At 39.3% G+C, this 12,400-nt stretch overlaps 2 protein-coding genes across 12 annotated transcripts in view; both read right to left on the reverse strand.

Moving 5' to 3' along the window:
- ppfibp1b (PPFIA binding protein 1b) overlaps positions 1-6,363 on the reverse strand; it is a 20,966-nt gene extending 14,603 nt beyond the window's left edge. For 6 of the 11 annotated variants that reach the window (XM_035665180.1, XM_035665176.1, XM_035665174.1 and 3 more), the window contains exons 1-2: positions 6,195-6,363; positions 250-331 (exon numbers count right to left, since the gene is read on the reverse strand). In XM_035665180.1, the coding sequence (XP_035521073.1) occupies positions 250-313 (64 nt within the window). In that variant the 5' untranslated portion in view covers positions 314-331; positions 6,195-6,363. Of the gene's footprint in view, positions 1-249; positions 332-1,173; positions 1,327-6,194 lie in introns of all 11 variants that reach the window. The other 5 variants (XM_035665181.1, XM_035665179.1, XM_035665178.1 and 2 more) reach the window with 2 other exon arrangements.
- A 1,066-nt stretch (positions 6,364-7,429) lies between these two features.
- On the reverse strand, positions 7,430-12,394 carry si:ch211-245j22.3 (uncharacterized protein LOC563798 homolog). Its single transcript, XM_035664940.1, has 5 exons — positions 10,175-12,394; positions 9,403-9,535; positions 9,064-9,213; positions 8,798-8,903; positions 7,430-7,863 (listed from the first exon to the last, which is right to left on the reverse strand). The coding sequence occupies exons 1-5, from the start codon at positions 10,243-10,245 to the stop codon at positions 7,727-7,729; spliced, it is 597 nt and encodes a 198-aa protein (XP_035520833.1). The 5' UTR covers positions 10,246-12,394; the 3' UTR covers positions 7,430-7,726.
- Positions 12,395-12,400: the final 6 nt, after the last annotated feature.

A 12,400-nucleotide genomic window follows, 5' to 3' on the forward strand; every position in this document is an offset into this window, starting at 1 on the left:
GTGATTGTTGCGGGCAAAAATCCTTGATTATGCGGCACGTTTTCTTAAAAAATGCGATGAAATATGCGGCATATTTATGCAATTTTATGCGATGAATTCGCAAAAATTGCGGGAACTTGCAAAAATTGCGTTTTTCTGGAGGGACTGTATCACAACACACTGAATCGTAACCGCTGTATCGTGATATCGCATCGCCGGATTCTCAGCCCTAAAGATACGTTGACGCTGAATGCTGTAGGAGAGTTTTACCTGCTATAATGCCGTCCATTTGCTCCAGGGCAGCTGCCAACATGTCGCTGGCATCGGACATCATTTTCAGTCACTGATAAACCTGGAAGGAATGAAACCATTAAAAAAAAGTTTACAGGGAAGTGTTTATTTTGGCTCACATTGAATTGATAATACACTGAAAATGTTTACTTGCGTTGTGCACGAAGCAGTAACACGTGAAAAGAAAACTGACATAAAATCGATGGGAACTGAAAGTGAAAACATCCATGATTATTGTGGCTAAGTCAGCGGCATTACGCACTGATAAACACAGTTTAGTCTATGGAAAAACAAACCACCGTGGCCGCTGTTCTGTGTCCGAGTTGTGAACATCAACAGTGCAGGAAGAAGACAAATCGAGGCTAAAAAAGTGCAGTAAGGTTGACGTTAAGCATGTGATTACGAAAGGTTCCCACCCAGGAATTAGGCTGTAACTGCAGTACGTCCTGTACGTCCAACGCTGTGTGCCTAAAAAAGGTAAAATAACATGTTTGTGAGCTCGGTTTGACTGTGGAGGAGCGGATGTGTAAGAAAAGCACCCTAACTAAACGGCTGCATGATAACCAAGATGACACGAGCTCCGCTGAGTTGTTGAGTTGAGTTGACCCTCTTGAGCTCCACGCTGCAGAGATCTTATGTTCATTTTGTCAGAGGAAGACTAAAGCATTTCAGAATATAAATCAGGCCATTTACCTAAAACACTGGCACAATGAACATGCTGCCAACAGGACACTGGACAGTCTGTTTGCAGTGAAGATACATTTTAGTGTCCCGGGCTCGGACATCTGCCCCAGAGACACAACAGACCCTTTATGTTTGGATGTTTAATCACAAGGCTCTGCTGTAAATCCATGCATGCTTAAACATGCGTGCTCAGACACACACACACACAGACACACACACCTTCCTTTAATCAGCTGCCTCACATCCTGGGAGTGCCCGACGCTGGGACGTAGCACCGTTTTCAAACTTTATGGAAACCACCCACAGACCGAACTCTGTTATTTCAGCATTCCTGTGGTCACATTTCCCATTATGAGTAAAATAAGCGTGGCCCTGAAACACAGATCGTCACAACACACAGTGAGCCGAGAGGAGGTGAGGGGAACCAGCGTGCATCAGTAAACTCCTGAATGTGGATAAAATGCTCCTCTCTGCCGCCTACAGGAACTCCCTGACCTTTCCAAAAGACAATTTATGATGTTTTAAAATGTTATTTATACTTTAAAGTGCTCACATTACCTGATAAATTCTAAAGATGACATTTATATGGGTGCGTTTTCAAAGAGGGAACATAAAAACATCACGCGAACTGAATAATTAAGTGATGGTATAAGACAGACGTGCAACATTAAACAGACGTACAGAGACAAGCTTATTCAAAAAAATACTGAAGGAAATGTAAGTGGAGACTTCCCTAAACACCTGACTTTGAAAAAAGATGAGAAGGAAGGAGCACCACCAACTCCACTCCCGACCAGCGAACTTTAAACAGCAGATAACACAAAGAGTTGATGAATCAAACTGGAATGAACGCCTGCAGGGCAAAAACCTGACTCAGCTTTTTTTTCCTCTCACAGCAAAAAAAAAAAAAAGGCAAAACTTGAAACACAAGAGCAGACTCGCCGCTCACAAACCTGCTGTCCATGTGTCACTCAACGCTAAACGAGTGTGAAGACCCGGTCCGATCTCTTCCAGGCCACCATCCTGGGAAGTCTCCTTGGTGTTAGTCATGTAAACACGAGGGTTGTCTATCGAGCAGACACGGCGACTTTGTCTACGTTGGCTTTACTAAACAAAGGCTGTGGAGGAGATTGTTTTAGGGCTGCGACAAATCATTATTTTCTTGATTAATCCATTAATNNNGCCAGAAAACAGTAAAAATGATCTCTGATTACGTCTCATTGCTTGTGTTTAAAGCCCAAACGTATCCAGTAAACTCTCACGTGACACTGAACAGCAGGAAATCCTCACATTTAAGCAGCATTTTTATCTTGAAAATGAGATTAATCACCATTTAAAAGTCATTTCAAGTAGTCGCAGATTCATTTTCTGTCCGTCCACTAATCGTTTGAGCTCAGTATGTTTTAATTTGTTGTTGAATTAAAAGAGTATAAATATATTTCATACGTGAAAGCTTGCTGTCAACGGAGACGTCTCAAAAATCCCAACGAGCCAGCATCCCTCACAAAACAAAGTCCCACTGTCTGCCCTCCTATAAGCACCACTTACACCAACCATAAGACACACAGAGAGGGCTATTGTTCGTCGTACTGGGGTATTTTGACTGAGAGGCATGAGAAGACAAAGACGGAAAGAAAAAAAAAAACTGCAACGCTACAGTACACATGGCATTTGCAATAACACCTGCACGCATTTTCTTTTCAGGCACGAAGAGCCTCGGAAACTAAAAACGGAAAAGAAAGAAAAAATGTGAAAAGCAGTCTTGCCCTTTGGTGAAAGCAGCCATATAATTCATGGAGACATGCAAAGAATAATGAATACAGCGGGGCGAGTGGAGCGCTGTAATGGCCTTTCAAATCCTTCAGCTCTGGTCCCTTCAGGCAGCGAGAACCATCACAGTGTGCCCCGAGACACTGAAGGATTGATCTGTTAATTAGTACACCGGTATGGTATTGAAAGATTGCTACAGATATATTGGTTTCCTGGAGATATGTGTGTATTACAGTCTTGTTTAGTATTATAAAAATATGAATGCCCATCATGTATTGTATTCGAGGAGAACTACCATCTTCACGTTGTGAATTGTTTCTGTATTACAATCCACTTATCATTAATTTATAGTTAATTCTTTTTCGAACCAATAGCTTTTTAGTACCGTATGAATTTTTGACTTGTGACTTCGCTCTTTATATAACAGACCTCCTACACTTAAAAGGGAAGGGATGAACAGAACATTCAAGCAGTTGTTTTCTTATGTCTCTCCGCGTATTGTTGTATTTGACTTTTTGTCCGTATCCAAATACTAATGTGAGTATGACTTATTAACATATTGACACCCTATAACCTGTCTTGTCACCCTGAATCCTAGATCTTTCAAGTTTAACAAACACATATTCAGTGCTGAATGTAATGAACCATTGGGGATTAGTTACATTCACTCGAATGTTGGTTTGCTGTTTTCGTCTTTGTTAGTATAATAAAGTCTCTAACAATCCAAAGCGCGTGCATATTTGTTATTTGATCTGGTTCTATTTATTAAATAATTAATGGTCTTTTTAATTACCCATACTGTCCAGTCTTAGTAGTATAGGTTCACAGCACTAAAATACTTGTTTATTCCACTCTGTATAGTGATAATAAAGATAACCTGGTTACTTTGTTAGTATATTTCACCAAGCAGCAATAATGTGTGTAATATTGTCTTTCTGGCATGAATATTTTTATGAGGCGTCATGTTTTTTTTTCATTTTAGATAAGTATTAATCCTACCAAGTAGTTATGGGGTTTTATACTCTACTGTATTGACATCCTTTGTGCTTGGATAGTAAGCCTTACTCTCTACCAATGTGTGTTTTCCTTGTAGTTATTTATGGTCTTTGTTTAGTTTACTCACCAAAGGGTGTGTATACCTGGTATTATTTGTTCGTTTTTAGTTTATATCTCACCTAATGTTTTTTTTTCTGTTATTTTATTTGTCTGTTTTTAGTTATCACCTAATTGTGTTTTTTTCTGTTATTATTTTCGGGTAGTTTATCTCACGTCAATCGTTGTGGTTTTTTTTCTGTATTAATTGTGTCTTGTTATTGTTATCTCACGTGTATCATGCAACTATTGTCTAAGATTTTTTATGATTGTTTATAATGTGCCTTTAAATTACATTTACTTACTTACAACCCATCCACGCTGGACACTATAGAGAGCTGAAGTATTCCTGGGATAGAAAAGATAATTCCTCAGTCCCACGTGACCAGTTAACTTCGCTCTCGCACACACAGGAAATAGAAAACAAAATAAAAGCTTCAGGGCCACTTGTGTCTGAAAGTGTTTTTAACAGCGTGTGTTGAGACGAGAGTTGCAGTGGTGGTAAAAAAAGGCCCGGGGAGAGAGGAATTTACAACCCAGGAATGAATCATAGAGCACTTCGCTTGGTCCTTTTCATCTCGGTAAGGTAAAGAGAGGACAGATCCAAGTCTCACCACAAAATAATGACACTTTCCATGTTTTGAGTCATGCAGGCCTTCACTCAGTCTTTACTATCACTCAATATTTCCATGAGAAAATCTGAATTCTGCTCTTTTTCACGCTGCGAACCTTCGGAAACAGTAAAGGGTAACAAGGGTATGCAAGTTTGTATGTTTTGATTTGATCTCGTGGCTAATGTCATCGTCTCCGAGGTTAAGGGTGCGTGAAATTAAGCCGGCTGTGTGTCCGCTGACTGACTGGGTGTAGACGCGGTCCACGCTCTGGAATAACCTACTGCTATTTCCAACCTGAGTGAGCAGGCAGAATACATCATCACTAATTTTACACCACCGAAAACAACCAGCGCCTGTATGAAAACGAAACGTGGGCGCAAAGCTGAAGGAGCCTTTTCTTTTTTCTTTAAACTGGCTGGTGCTAAAAATAAGAAGCCCACAAGGCGTCCGTGCAATGGGTGATGTAGAGTAAACACACTGGACAAAAGATGGAAATTTAGTTTTTAAAATAAAGAGCTTTCATGTGATAAAATCTTTTTTTCCTGCCCGTATGTATGCAAAAGATCATAGCAGAAACTCATTTATGTTGGACAGCAGCTCACATTCTTTGGATATTACTCACTGCTTTCACCTTAACTTGATTCAGAAGATATTCGTCTTTGACTTTTATGCAAAAAAGCAAAGCGACGCTGAAAAGTGCACGCGTGGTGAGGTTATGTAAAGCAAAACAGCGAAAAGGTTTACACACAATTGTTGCTTTATTTTCCAAAATAAATTCCTGGCATGTTTGAAATGAAGAGCCCTGAGGGGTTTCGCTGATATCTTAATGATCATTAACATTTTGAAGGAAACCCCCCTGTGTTAAATCACAAAGAGACACTTTAAATACCAGATTGCAGTTTGACACAACTTCATAAAGTACTTATAAAGTCAGTAAGGAGGTGGGAATAAAAGCTCAAAACTATTAAACTAGTGGGTTTACTCAAGCAGAGTCATCATATGTTGCTTTAGAAAGCATTTAAGAAGGGAAAACCAAACAGTTTTATAAAGAAGAGGTCGACTGGAGGGCAATACAAGAGCTGATCACATTTCATAGCTTTTTAAACTCTGCACAACCTTAGTTTACAGTCATATTCAGTAGCTTGAGTACATAAATCTCAGTCAGCATCAAACCAGATGAAGAGAAAAGGGCAAAAAGAAGGTGGCCTCAGGGCAATGGGAGTAGTTTAATTTACCACAATGTCTGGCACAGTCTGGAGCTGTGGCAAAGTCTTAAACTAAACTTTAGACACTTTCTCACGTCAAGAAAACGTATTTTTTTTAAATCACTACCCTCTCACAGTGCCTCAGATTTCCTCAACAATAAGTACTTCTTTTTTAAAAGCTAGTCTCATCCTAAGAAAAGACCCATCGTTGTCGTGAGGGGTTTGATACCTTGGTGTAAAACAATTAAAGTGCAGTAAACGTTATAAAACCGTTTGCTCTTAACGTTTCTTCTCAACCGTGCAACAAGTGAAATTTAAACACTTTGCGCTGTGATGGCCGAAAGCCCCTGACTTTACCTCAGGTGGACCCCTTATAGGAACTTTTAACGGTCAACCGTAGAAAAAAAGAACGCTTTTAAAAAAAAAAGGAAAAAAAAGTGACCGTTAACGTTATTACGTTGACAAAACGTGCACATTCATCCGCGCGAGCCACACCAGCCGTTAGCAACCCCCGTTTAAGTTAGTGGAAGTCAACGAGTACACCAACTGACACACTTACCGACACTCTGCTCGAGGAGAATTCGTACTTTCCGTTAGTTTGTTCCCTCAATTATTAAAAAAAATAAAAATAAAAAAAACTTTATCTGAACTTCTCCGTGTCCACCCAGTACTAACGCTACCCACCGACCGTCCACATTACTACGCCATGATGTCGAAGTGACAAGATTGCTGGAAAACTTTGGGACGTCATGGCTGGAAAACTCCGCCCTGCTGCTGCGTGGATTGGTTCGGGAACAGGGACGTTTTATGTGATGGGAGTCCTGGCGCATTCGGGGTCTCATTGGAAAAATGGGAGATGGGAGTTTCTCGTTGGATAAAACTGTCAGCAATAGACTTAAAGATGAGATTAAAGGAGCAAAATTTGTATTTGTTTGTTTATTTATGTAAAAGATGACAAGGAACTACTATAATTAGTCGCTTCCAGGCGCAGGACCGATTGACGGCCTTAAACGTGGTGAGGGTGAATGACGGAAGAAAAACTTTCCGTGTTTTTGCTAACACGTGAATGCAGCATATTCCTGAAAATCTGGGAGGTGCTTGTGTGTAAGTTTTAAAAAGCACAGGCGACATCAAGTGTTGGAAAAGTATGAAAGTGTTGGAAAAGTATCCTTACAAAGTTGCAATGCCACAATACAAAAACAGTACAATTTAGTAAAGGTTAAGTTTTATTCACATAAATGCACAGAAGTATTAATAACAAGATGTACAATACATACAAGTAAAACGACTCAACGTGCAGATATATTATTAGATTATTGTTATTGATGTTATTGATATTAGTTACTAAAGGTGTCAGATAAATGTAGTAGAGTAAAAAGAACAGTATAACAGAAGTAGTGTAAAAGTACAAAGTAGCATTTAAGTGGAAATACCCAATTAAGTACAAATAGCCTAACTCAAGAATGTAGTTACAGTACTTCTCTAAATGTACTTAGTTACTTTCCACCACTGGTGTGTGTTAACTATCTACTGCTGAGGACCATAATTGGACAGCAGACATGTATGCAGAGCAGATGTTGCAGGGTCCTGGGAGGTCAAGGGAAGACATCATTGCAAATCCCATTACAGTATGTTTACTATTTATTTTGCGTCTCTTGCCTGGTGCAAGTTAATCTGGTGCAGACTGGATATCTAATAATATAATATGAGCAGGACAAGTACAATTTAATTGTCTCACGATGCAGAAAATATCAAAACTCCATCAAATGATGCAGCAAAGAAAACACCAGCACAATAACTACTACTATTACACAAAGCACTGATCCAAACAACAGAAGAAAAACGATACAAAATAAAGCAACAAGGCAAAAAAAAGAAAAAGGAATTTCCTATTGCGATTTCATATTTATTAAAAATAAGTAAATTTTTTAGTGCTCAGCAGCATCTACCTTGAAGGTACTAAACAGGCCGTGATATAATTTCTCACAGTGAATGGAAGCTGTGTCGCTGCAAAGATTCCTGGAAATTTCAGTTCAAACATTGACCGGTTAATTTCCCCGCTCCCACTGAATAGGATTCCCCCACTTCAGGTCAACCATGGCTCCCCAAAATGGTGTCCCTCCTCAGGGGCCTCTCCACCTTCACAGTGCTGGGGTCACATTCCAGCATCTCCCTGATCCAATCATCATCCAGCGCTCCCCCTATGAACTCCTCCAGACTGATGACGGCTACAGACATAACAAGGACAAAAGGTTGATGGCAGACAAAGTAAGCTGCACGTGTTGATATTAGTGTGCAGGAGGTTAATGGTTTTTAATGTAAGCTACCTACTGCAAATTAAAAAAATAAGTGTTAACTATTTAATCCATGTAGGAAGAATATTAGTTGTCTTTAATGATTTCTCAAATGACACATTAGAAGAGTTGTGTTTCTTTAGGTTAGCATCACAGAATTGACATAAAGGTGCAATACACTTGATTAGTTATTATTTATTCTTTTAATTATTCAATCATTCCTCATAATTATCTATAACTTCTGCAAGCCACAATCTTAAACTCATTACTATTTAATTTCTGTCAGCACATACTGCGGTAGCACATACTGCATGATTTTTTTGGGTTATATAGGCTCTTATTATATTTCGTATTTCCATATTTATTTTTACGTTCATGTATAAACTATGACAACACATTTCTATTCTGTATATGGTGTTTGAGGATATTGTAATACAAGTATTATTTCTATTCTTTAACCATGTGTAACAACTGTAACAAACAAAAAAAACCCCGCCCCCGCCCGCCCCCCCCCCCGATCAATAAAGTATTTCTGATGATTTTAAGATTATAATTTTTTTTTTTAAGCTAATCTTGGGCGTTTTTTATTAAAGTTTACATTTTTTCCAGTTTATGTTGTCCGACATAAGAACCACAGCTTTTAAAATCCATATAACAGACTTGGCCCGGGTATTTTCAGGAATCAGAATCAGAATCAGAAATACTTTAATTAATCCGTGGGGGAAAGTGGGTACAAATATGGTTACAACCATATTTGGCTTCTTTAAAGGCAGAAACAACCTGATCACTATGAGAGTGCGATCTGCGTCCGTGCTGAAATAACACTACACCACGATTTCAAGCAGAAAGGAAAAAATCATTTCCTCACCGTTATTGTCTTTATCTAATCGCACAAATATCCTGTTGGTACATTCTTCAGCTGTAAGTGGGCTGGGTTTGGTTAAAGCAGCTGCTTCGCTCATCTTATAAACAGCCTGTGAACAAAAGGAAACACACACCAGTTGGACTTAAAAAGATGCGGCGTCTGGATAAACATCTCATAAGGAAGCTGTAGTTTGAAATGTAGCTCCTGACTTTTACACATAATCTGGGTATGCCACAACAAAGCACACACACACACACACACACACACACCTGCATGATCTCCAGCATTTCCTCCTTTGTAATGGCTCCATCTCTGTCTTTGTCATACAGCTTAAAAGACCACCGCAGCTTCTCCACAGCTGAACCTTCAATAAGCATGCTGATGGCCATGACGTACTCCCTGAAATCAACCACCCCATCCTGAGGAAAAACAACCCTCATTAACACCTTTCATTGTTTGTTGTTCACTTCTGTTGGTTGTTCTAACTTTAGGATGCATCACTTTTACAGAATGGCATTTTTATATCATCCTGTTGGTGCTTTAAGAAAAGTATCCCCTCCAGACTCTTCAGATATACAGCCTGAAGTCATCCAGAGTACTTTGCTTACCTCATTACTGTCCAGTGTGCGGAATATCTGTTCTGCGTACTCAGCCGACTCACTGCCCACTGTTCCATTGCAGAAATGTCTTTGAAACTCATGAAGAGTGATCAGCCCACTTGGACATTCATTAATAAACTTTCTATCACAAAAAACAAAACAAACAAAGAATACACCTTTTTAATAAAGAGAAAAGAACAGTTTCAATACAGAGGAAGACACAGAGGCAGTTTGGTTAAAGGGGTCACAAATGTGGCAGGAGAAATGTGACCTTTTTATTAAGAATTAAGGTCAACCCATCCCCAACCTGTGGAGATTACATGTGTTTGAAAGCTTGTCTAAACCCTGGGACGTGAGTGCTAAGATACTTAGGTCAAATGATTTTGAACCACTTCACTACGACATAGCGAAGTGCAGCTAATCAGCATGTGTGAAGTCGTGGACATAAAGTAGGACTAGAGGCATTATTCCTCAGGTTTAACCTACCGCTCGCACAGCAACATAAATGGAGAGTATAGAGATAAAATGAACAAAAATCTAAGAAAGAGAAGATAAAGGATATGCTTTGTAGAGTTGTCAGAATAATGTATTCTACATTTTAAAAAAAAAACTGATGGTAAATCTCCTGAAAGTCTGCAGTTTAAGCAGCAAGAAACTTAAATCTTCTCACAGCTCAAAAGGGGAGCTTTGAATGTTTCCACTCCCTCTCCTTCAGTTACTTAGCCAGGTGTCTTCTAGCAGCTTTTCTATAAACATGTCAAAAGCCAAATGAAAATCTTACCTGAACCATTCGTACAGGTCTGTAACATAAGACTCCCCTCTCCTACAAGGCAAGGTAGCAGCTTGACCCATTCTGTAACGGAGTAGCAATAGCTCTGCATTCACCACCGCCTTAATATACACAACAAATCCCAGCTTATGCCATGCTTTCTTAATTGCACCAACCACTACCTTATCACATTTAACAAATTACACAGAGCTAATCTCCTTGGGAGGGGAGGGGGCAAAAAAGAAGGTTGTAAGTGGGTTCAGTAGACGGCAAATGTAATTACTCAAAAAGCAGGCTGCTGGCTTCTCAATCTACCTCGAGGACAGAAAAATACAGTGTGAAATGTGGCAAGAGCATGTAGTATTCTTATAGTCTTTTCCGTTGATCCGTAGAAATGTGAAAATATGCGCAAAGTTCCTGTTGAGGGTTTAGTAAACTAATATTTATTAACATGACAACCTGGGAAGAAGGCCCAGACATGCTGATAGTAGCAGCAATAATGCAATAGACAAATACAGTAAGTGCTTCCTCTGGAGCTCAAAAAAAACATCATCATCAAAGAATGAACTTATAAAGTGGCAGGAAGTGGTACAATGGAGGTGGTAACAAGCTCCCAACAGTCCAATACAAGCCCAAAGGTTAGGATCCTTCCTCTTGTACAGTGACAGTTGACTGCGTCAGTGCACACACAAAAAACCAGCCGGTCTGAAGTTCCCCAAATCTACAGATTTCAAAACTAGCAATTAAAGATACAAACGTGGCATGCTACTAGACACAAAGCAGGGCATGAAATCAAAACATAATGTGGCCTAGCTTACAAACCTACTGTTTCAGCTCAAACGGAGACAGAAGCAACCACCAAATAAGCTTACGTGATAGCAATGTTTTCTGGGGAAATTACAGCTACAACAGAGCAATGATTGAACAAGAAGAATGGGAACAAAGTAGTAGGTAGTAAGTGCTGCAGTCAGCATGTACAACTCTGCAAACAAGCTTCCACTTCAGGCGAGATGTGCGCAGTACACCAAGTCGCATCAAGTTAATCCAATTATACATTTTAGCCATCCTTTCAGTCTGCGGAGGTGCCAGTTGGGAGGCGGTCTCCATAAGCAGCACAGGTCTATTGTGTGCCCGAGCAGACATGTCCAAAGGCACTTCGGACACAGGCAGGAGGGTCCTTTTTGAGTTTCGGCTGCTCCATTCACTGGCTCCTCGTAAATTCAAGCATTAGAGAGAAAAGATTCTTCACGACAACCTTTTTCTATCCTTAGAACGAGAGCTCTTATTGGAGAATCCTTAACAGTCTTCATGAGAGGACAGTAAATCGTGGCCCAAGATAACAATATGAACAATGGCACGGCATAACAGCTAAAGTTCCATATATTGTACATTTGGGCAGCGACACAATCGTCGATGTTTTGACTGATTGGTTCAGGTACTAATGACTGAGGGTAAGATACAGATACACAGTCCAAACACTTTTGACAAAACGTATTCATACAAATTAAGTTAACATATACTGACTTTCACTCTTTTCATTTCATTCCCTATGAGACTCCAGCAATGTACATAACTCAAAATTATTCAGGTAAAAGATTTGATAAATGTAACACAACAGTGAACAATAACAACAAACTCAGTGTCCCAATATAGCTGGATTTCAGAACGTTTTCAAATTTTCATAATATAAAAAAGGGCACGTGATGAATCTTTTTTTTTTTTAAATAAGTCAATACAATAATTCTCTTAAACTGAACACGTGTGTAAAAACATAACATTCAGTATTATTTGGAATCTGCAAAAGCTTAAACTGCCAGTCTTTTTAAAAATCACTGCATGACAATAATCTGACATACTTTGGTAATCCTAAATTTCACTTTATATTGACCCACAATGCCATCTGGCAGTGGATCACTAACGTCACCATAGCTATCAATGCTGTTAGTAAAACCCAAGATATGCGCTTGTAAGCATTGAGGGGAAACAAAACTCTACATGAGGTAAATCACAAAGGGATCCATACAACTCAGTGACTCATTCAAGATCTCACCCAAATGTCATAATGCAAAGTCGGCCTTATGTCTCATACCTTGTGGGGTTTCTTGAGTAATACATGATATGGAAGTCAGAATTTCAATGTTGAGAGAAAGAAACATACATTCAAATTTAGAATTTATGGAATAATAGCTCTGCATAGCATAATCCCTTAATAAAAGTATGCATGACAATGTATTGTGC

This window comes from Morone saxatilis, unplaced genomic scaffold (genome assembly GCF_004916995.1).
Source record: "Morone saxatilis isolate NCDOM2014 unplaced genomic scaffold, NCSU_SB_2.0 Contig2, whole genome shotgun sequence".
Lineage (NCBI taxonomy): Eukaryota > Metazoa > Chordata > Actinopteri > Moronidae > Morone > Morone saxatilis.

Excerpts from the sequence above, each read along its gene's own strand:
- si:ch211-245j22.3 (XM_035664940.1), bottom strand. The coding sequence starts at position 10,245 with ATGGGTCAAGCTGCTACCTTGCCTTGTAGGAGAGGGGAGTCTTATGTT. Across the intron at positions 8,904-9,063 it reads AAATGCTGGAGATCATGCAG|GCTGTTTATAAGATGAGCGA; the intron begins GTGTGTGTGTGT and ends TTTTGTTCACAG. Across the intron at positions 7,864-8,797 it reads ATTAGATAAAGACAATAACG|CCGTCATCAGTCTGGAGGAG; the intron begins GTGAGGAAATGA and ends TTATGTCTGTAG.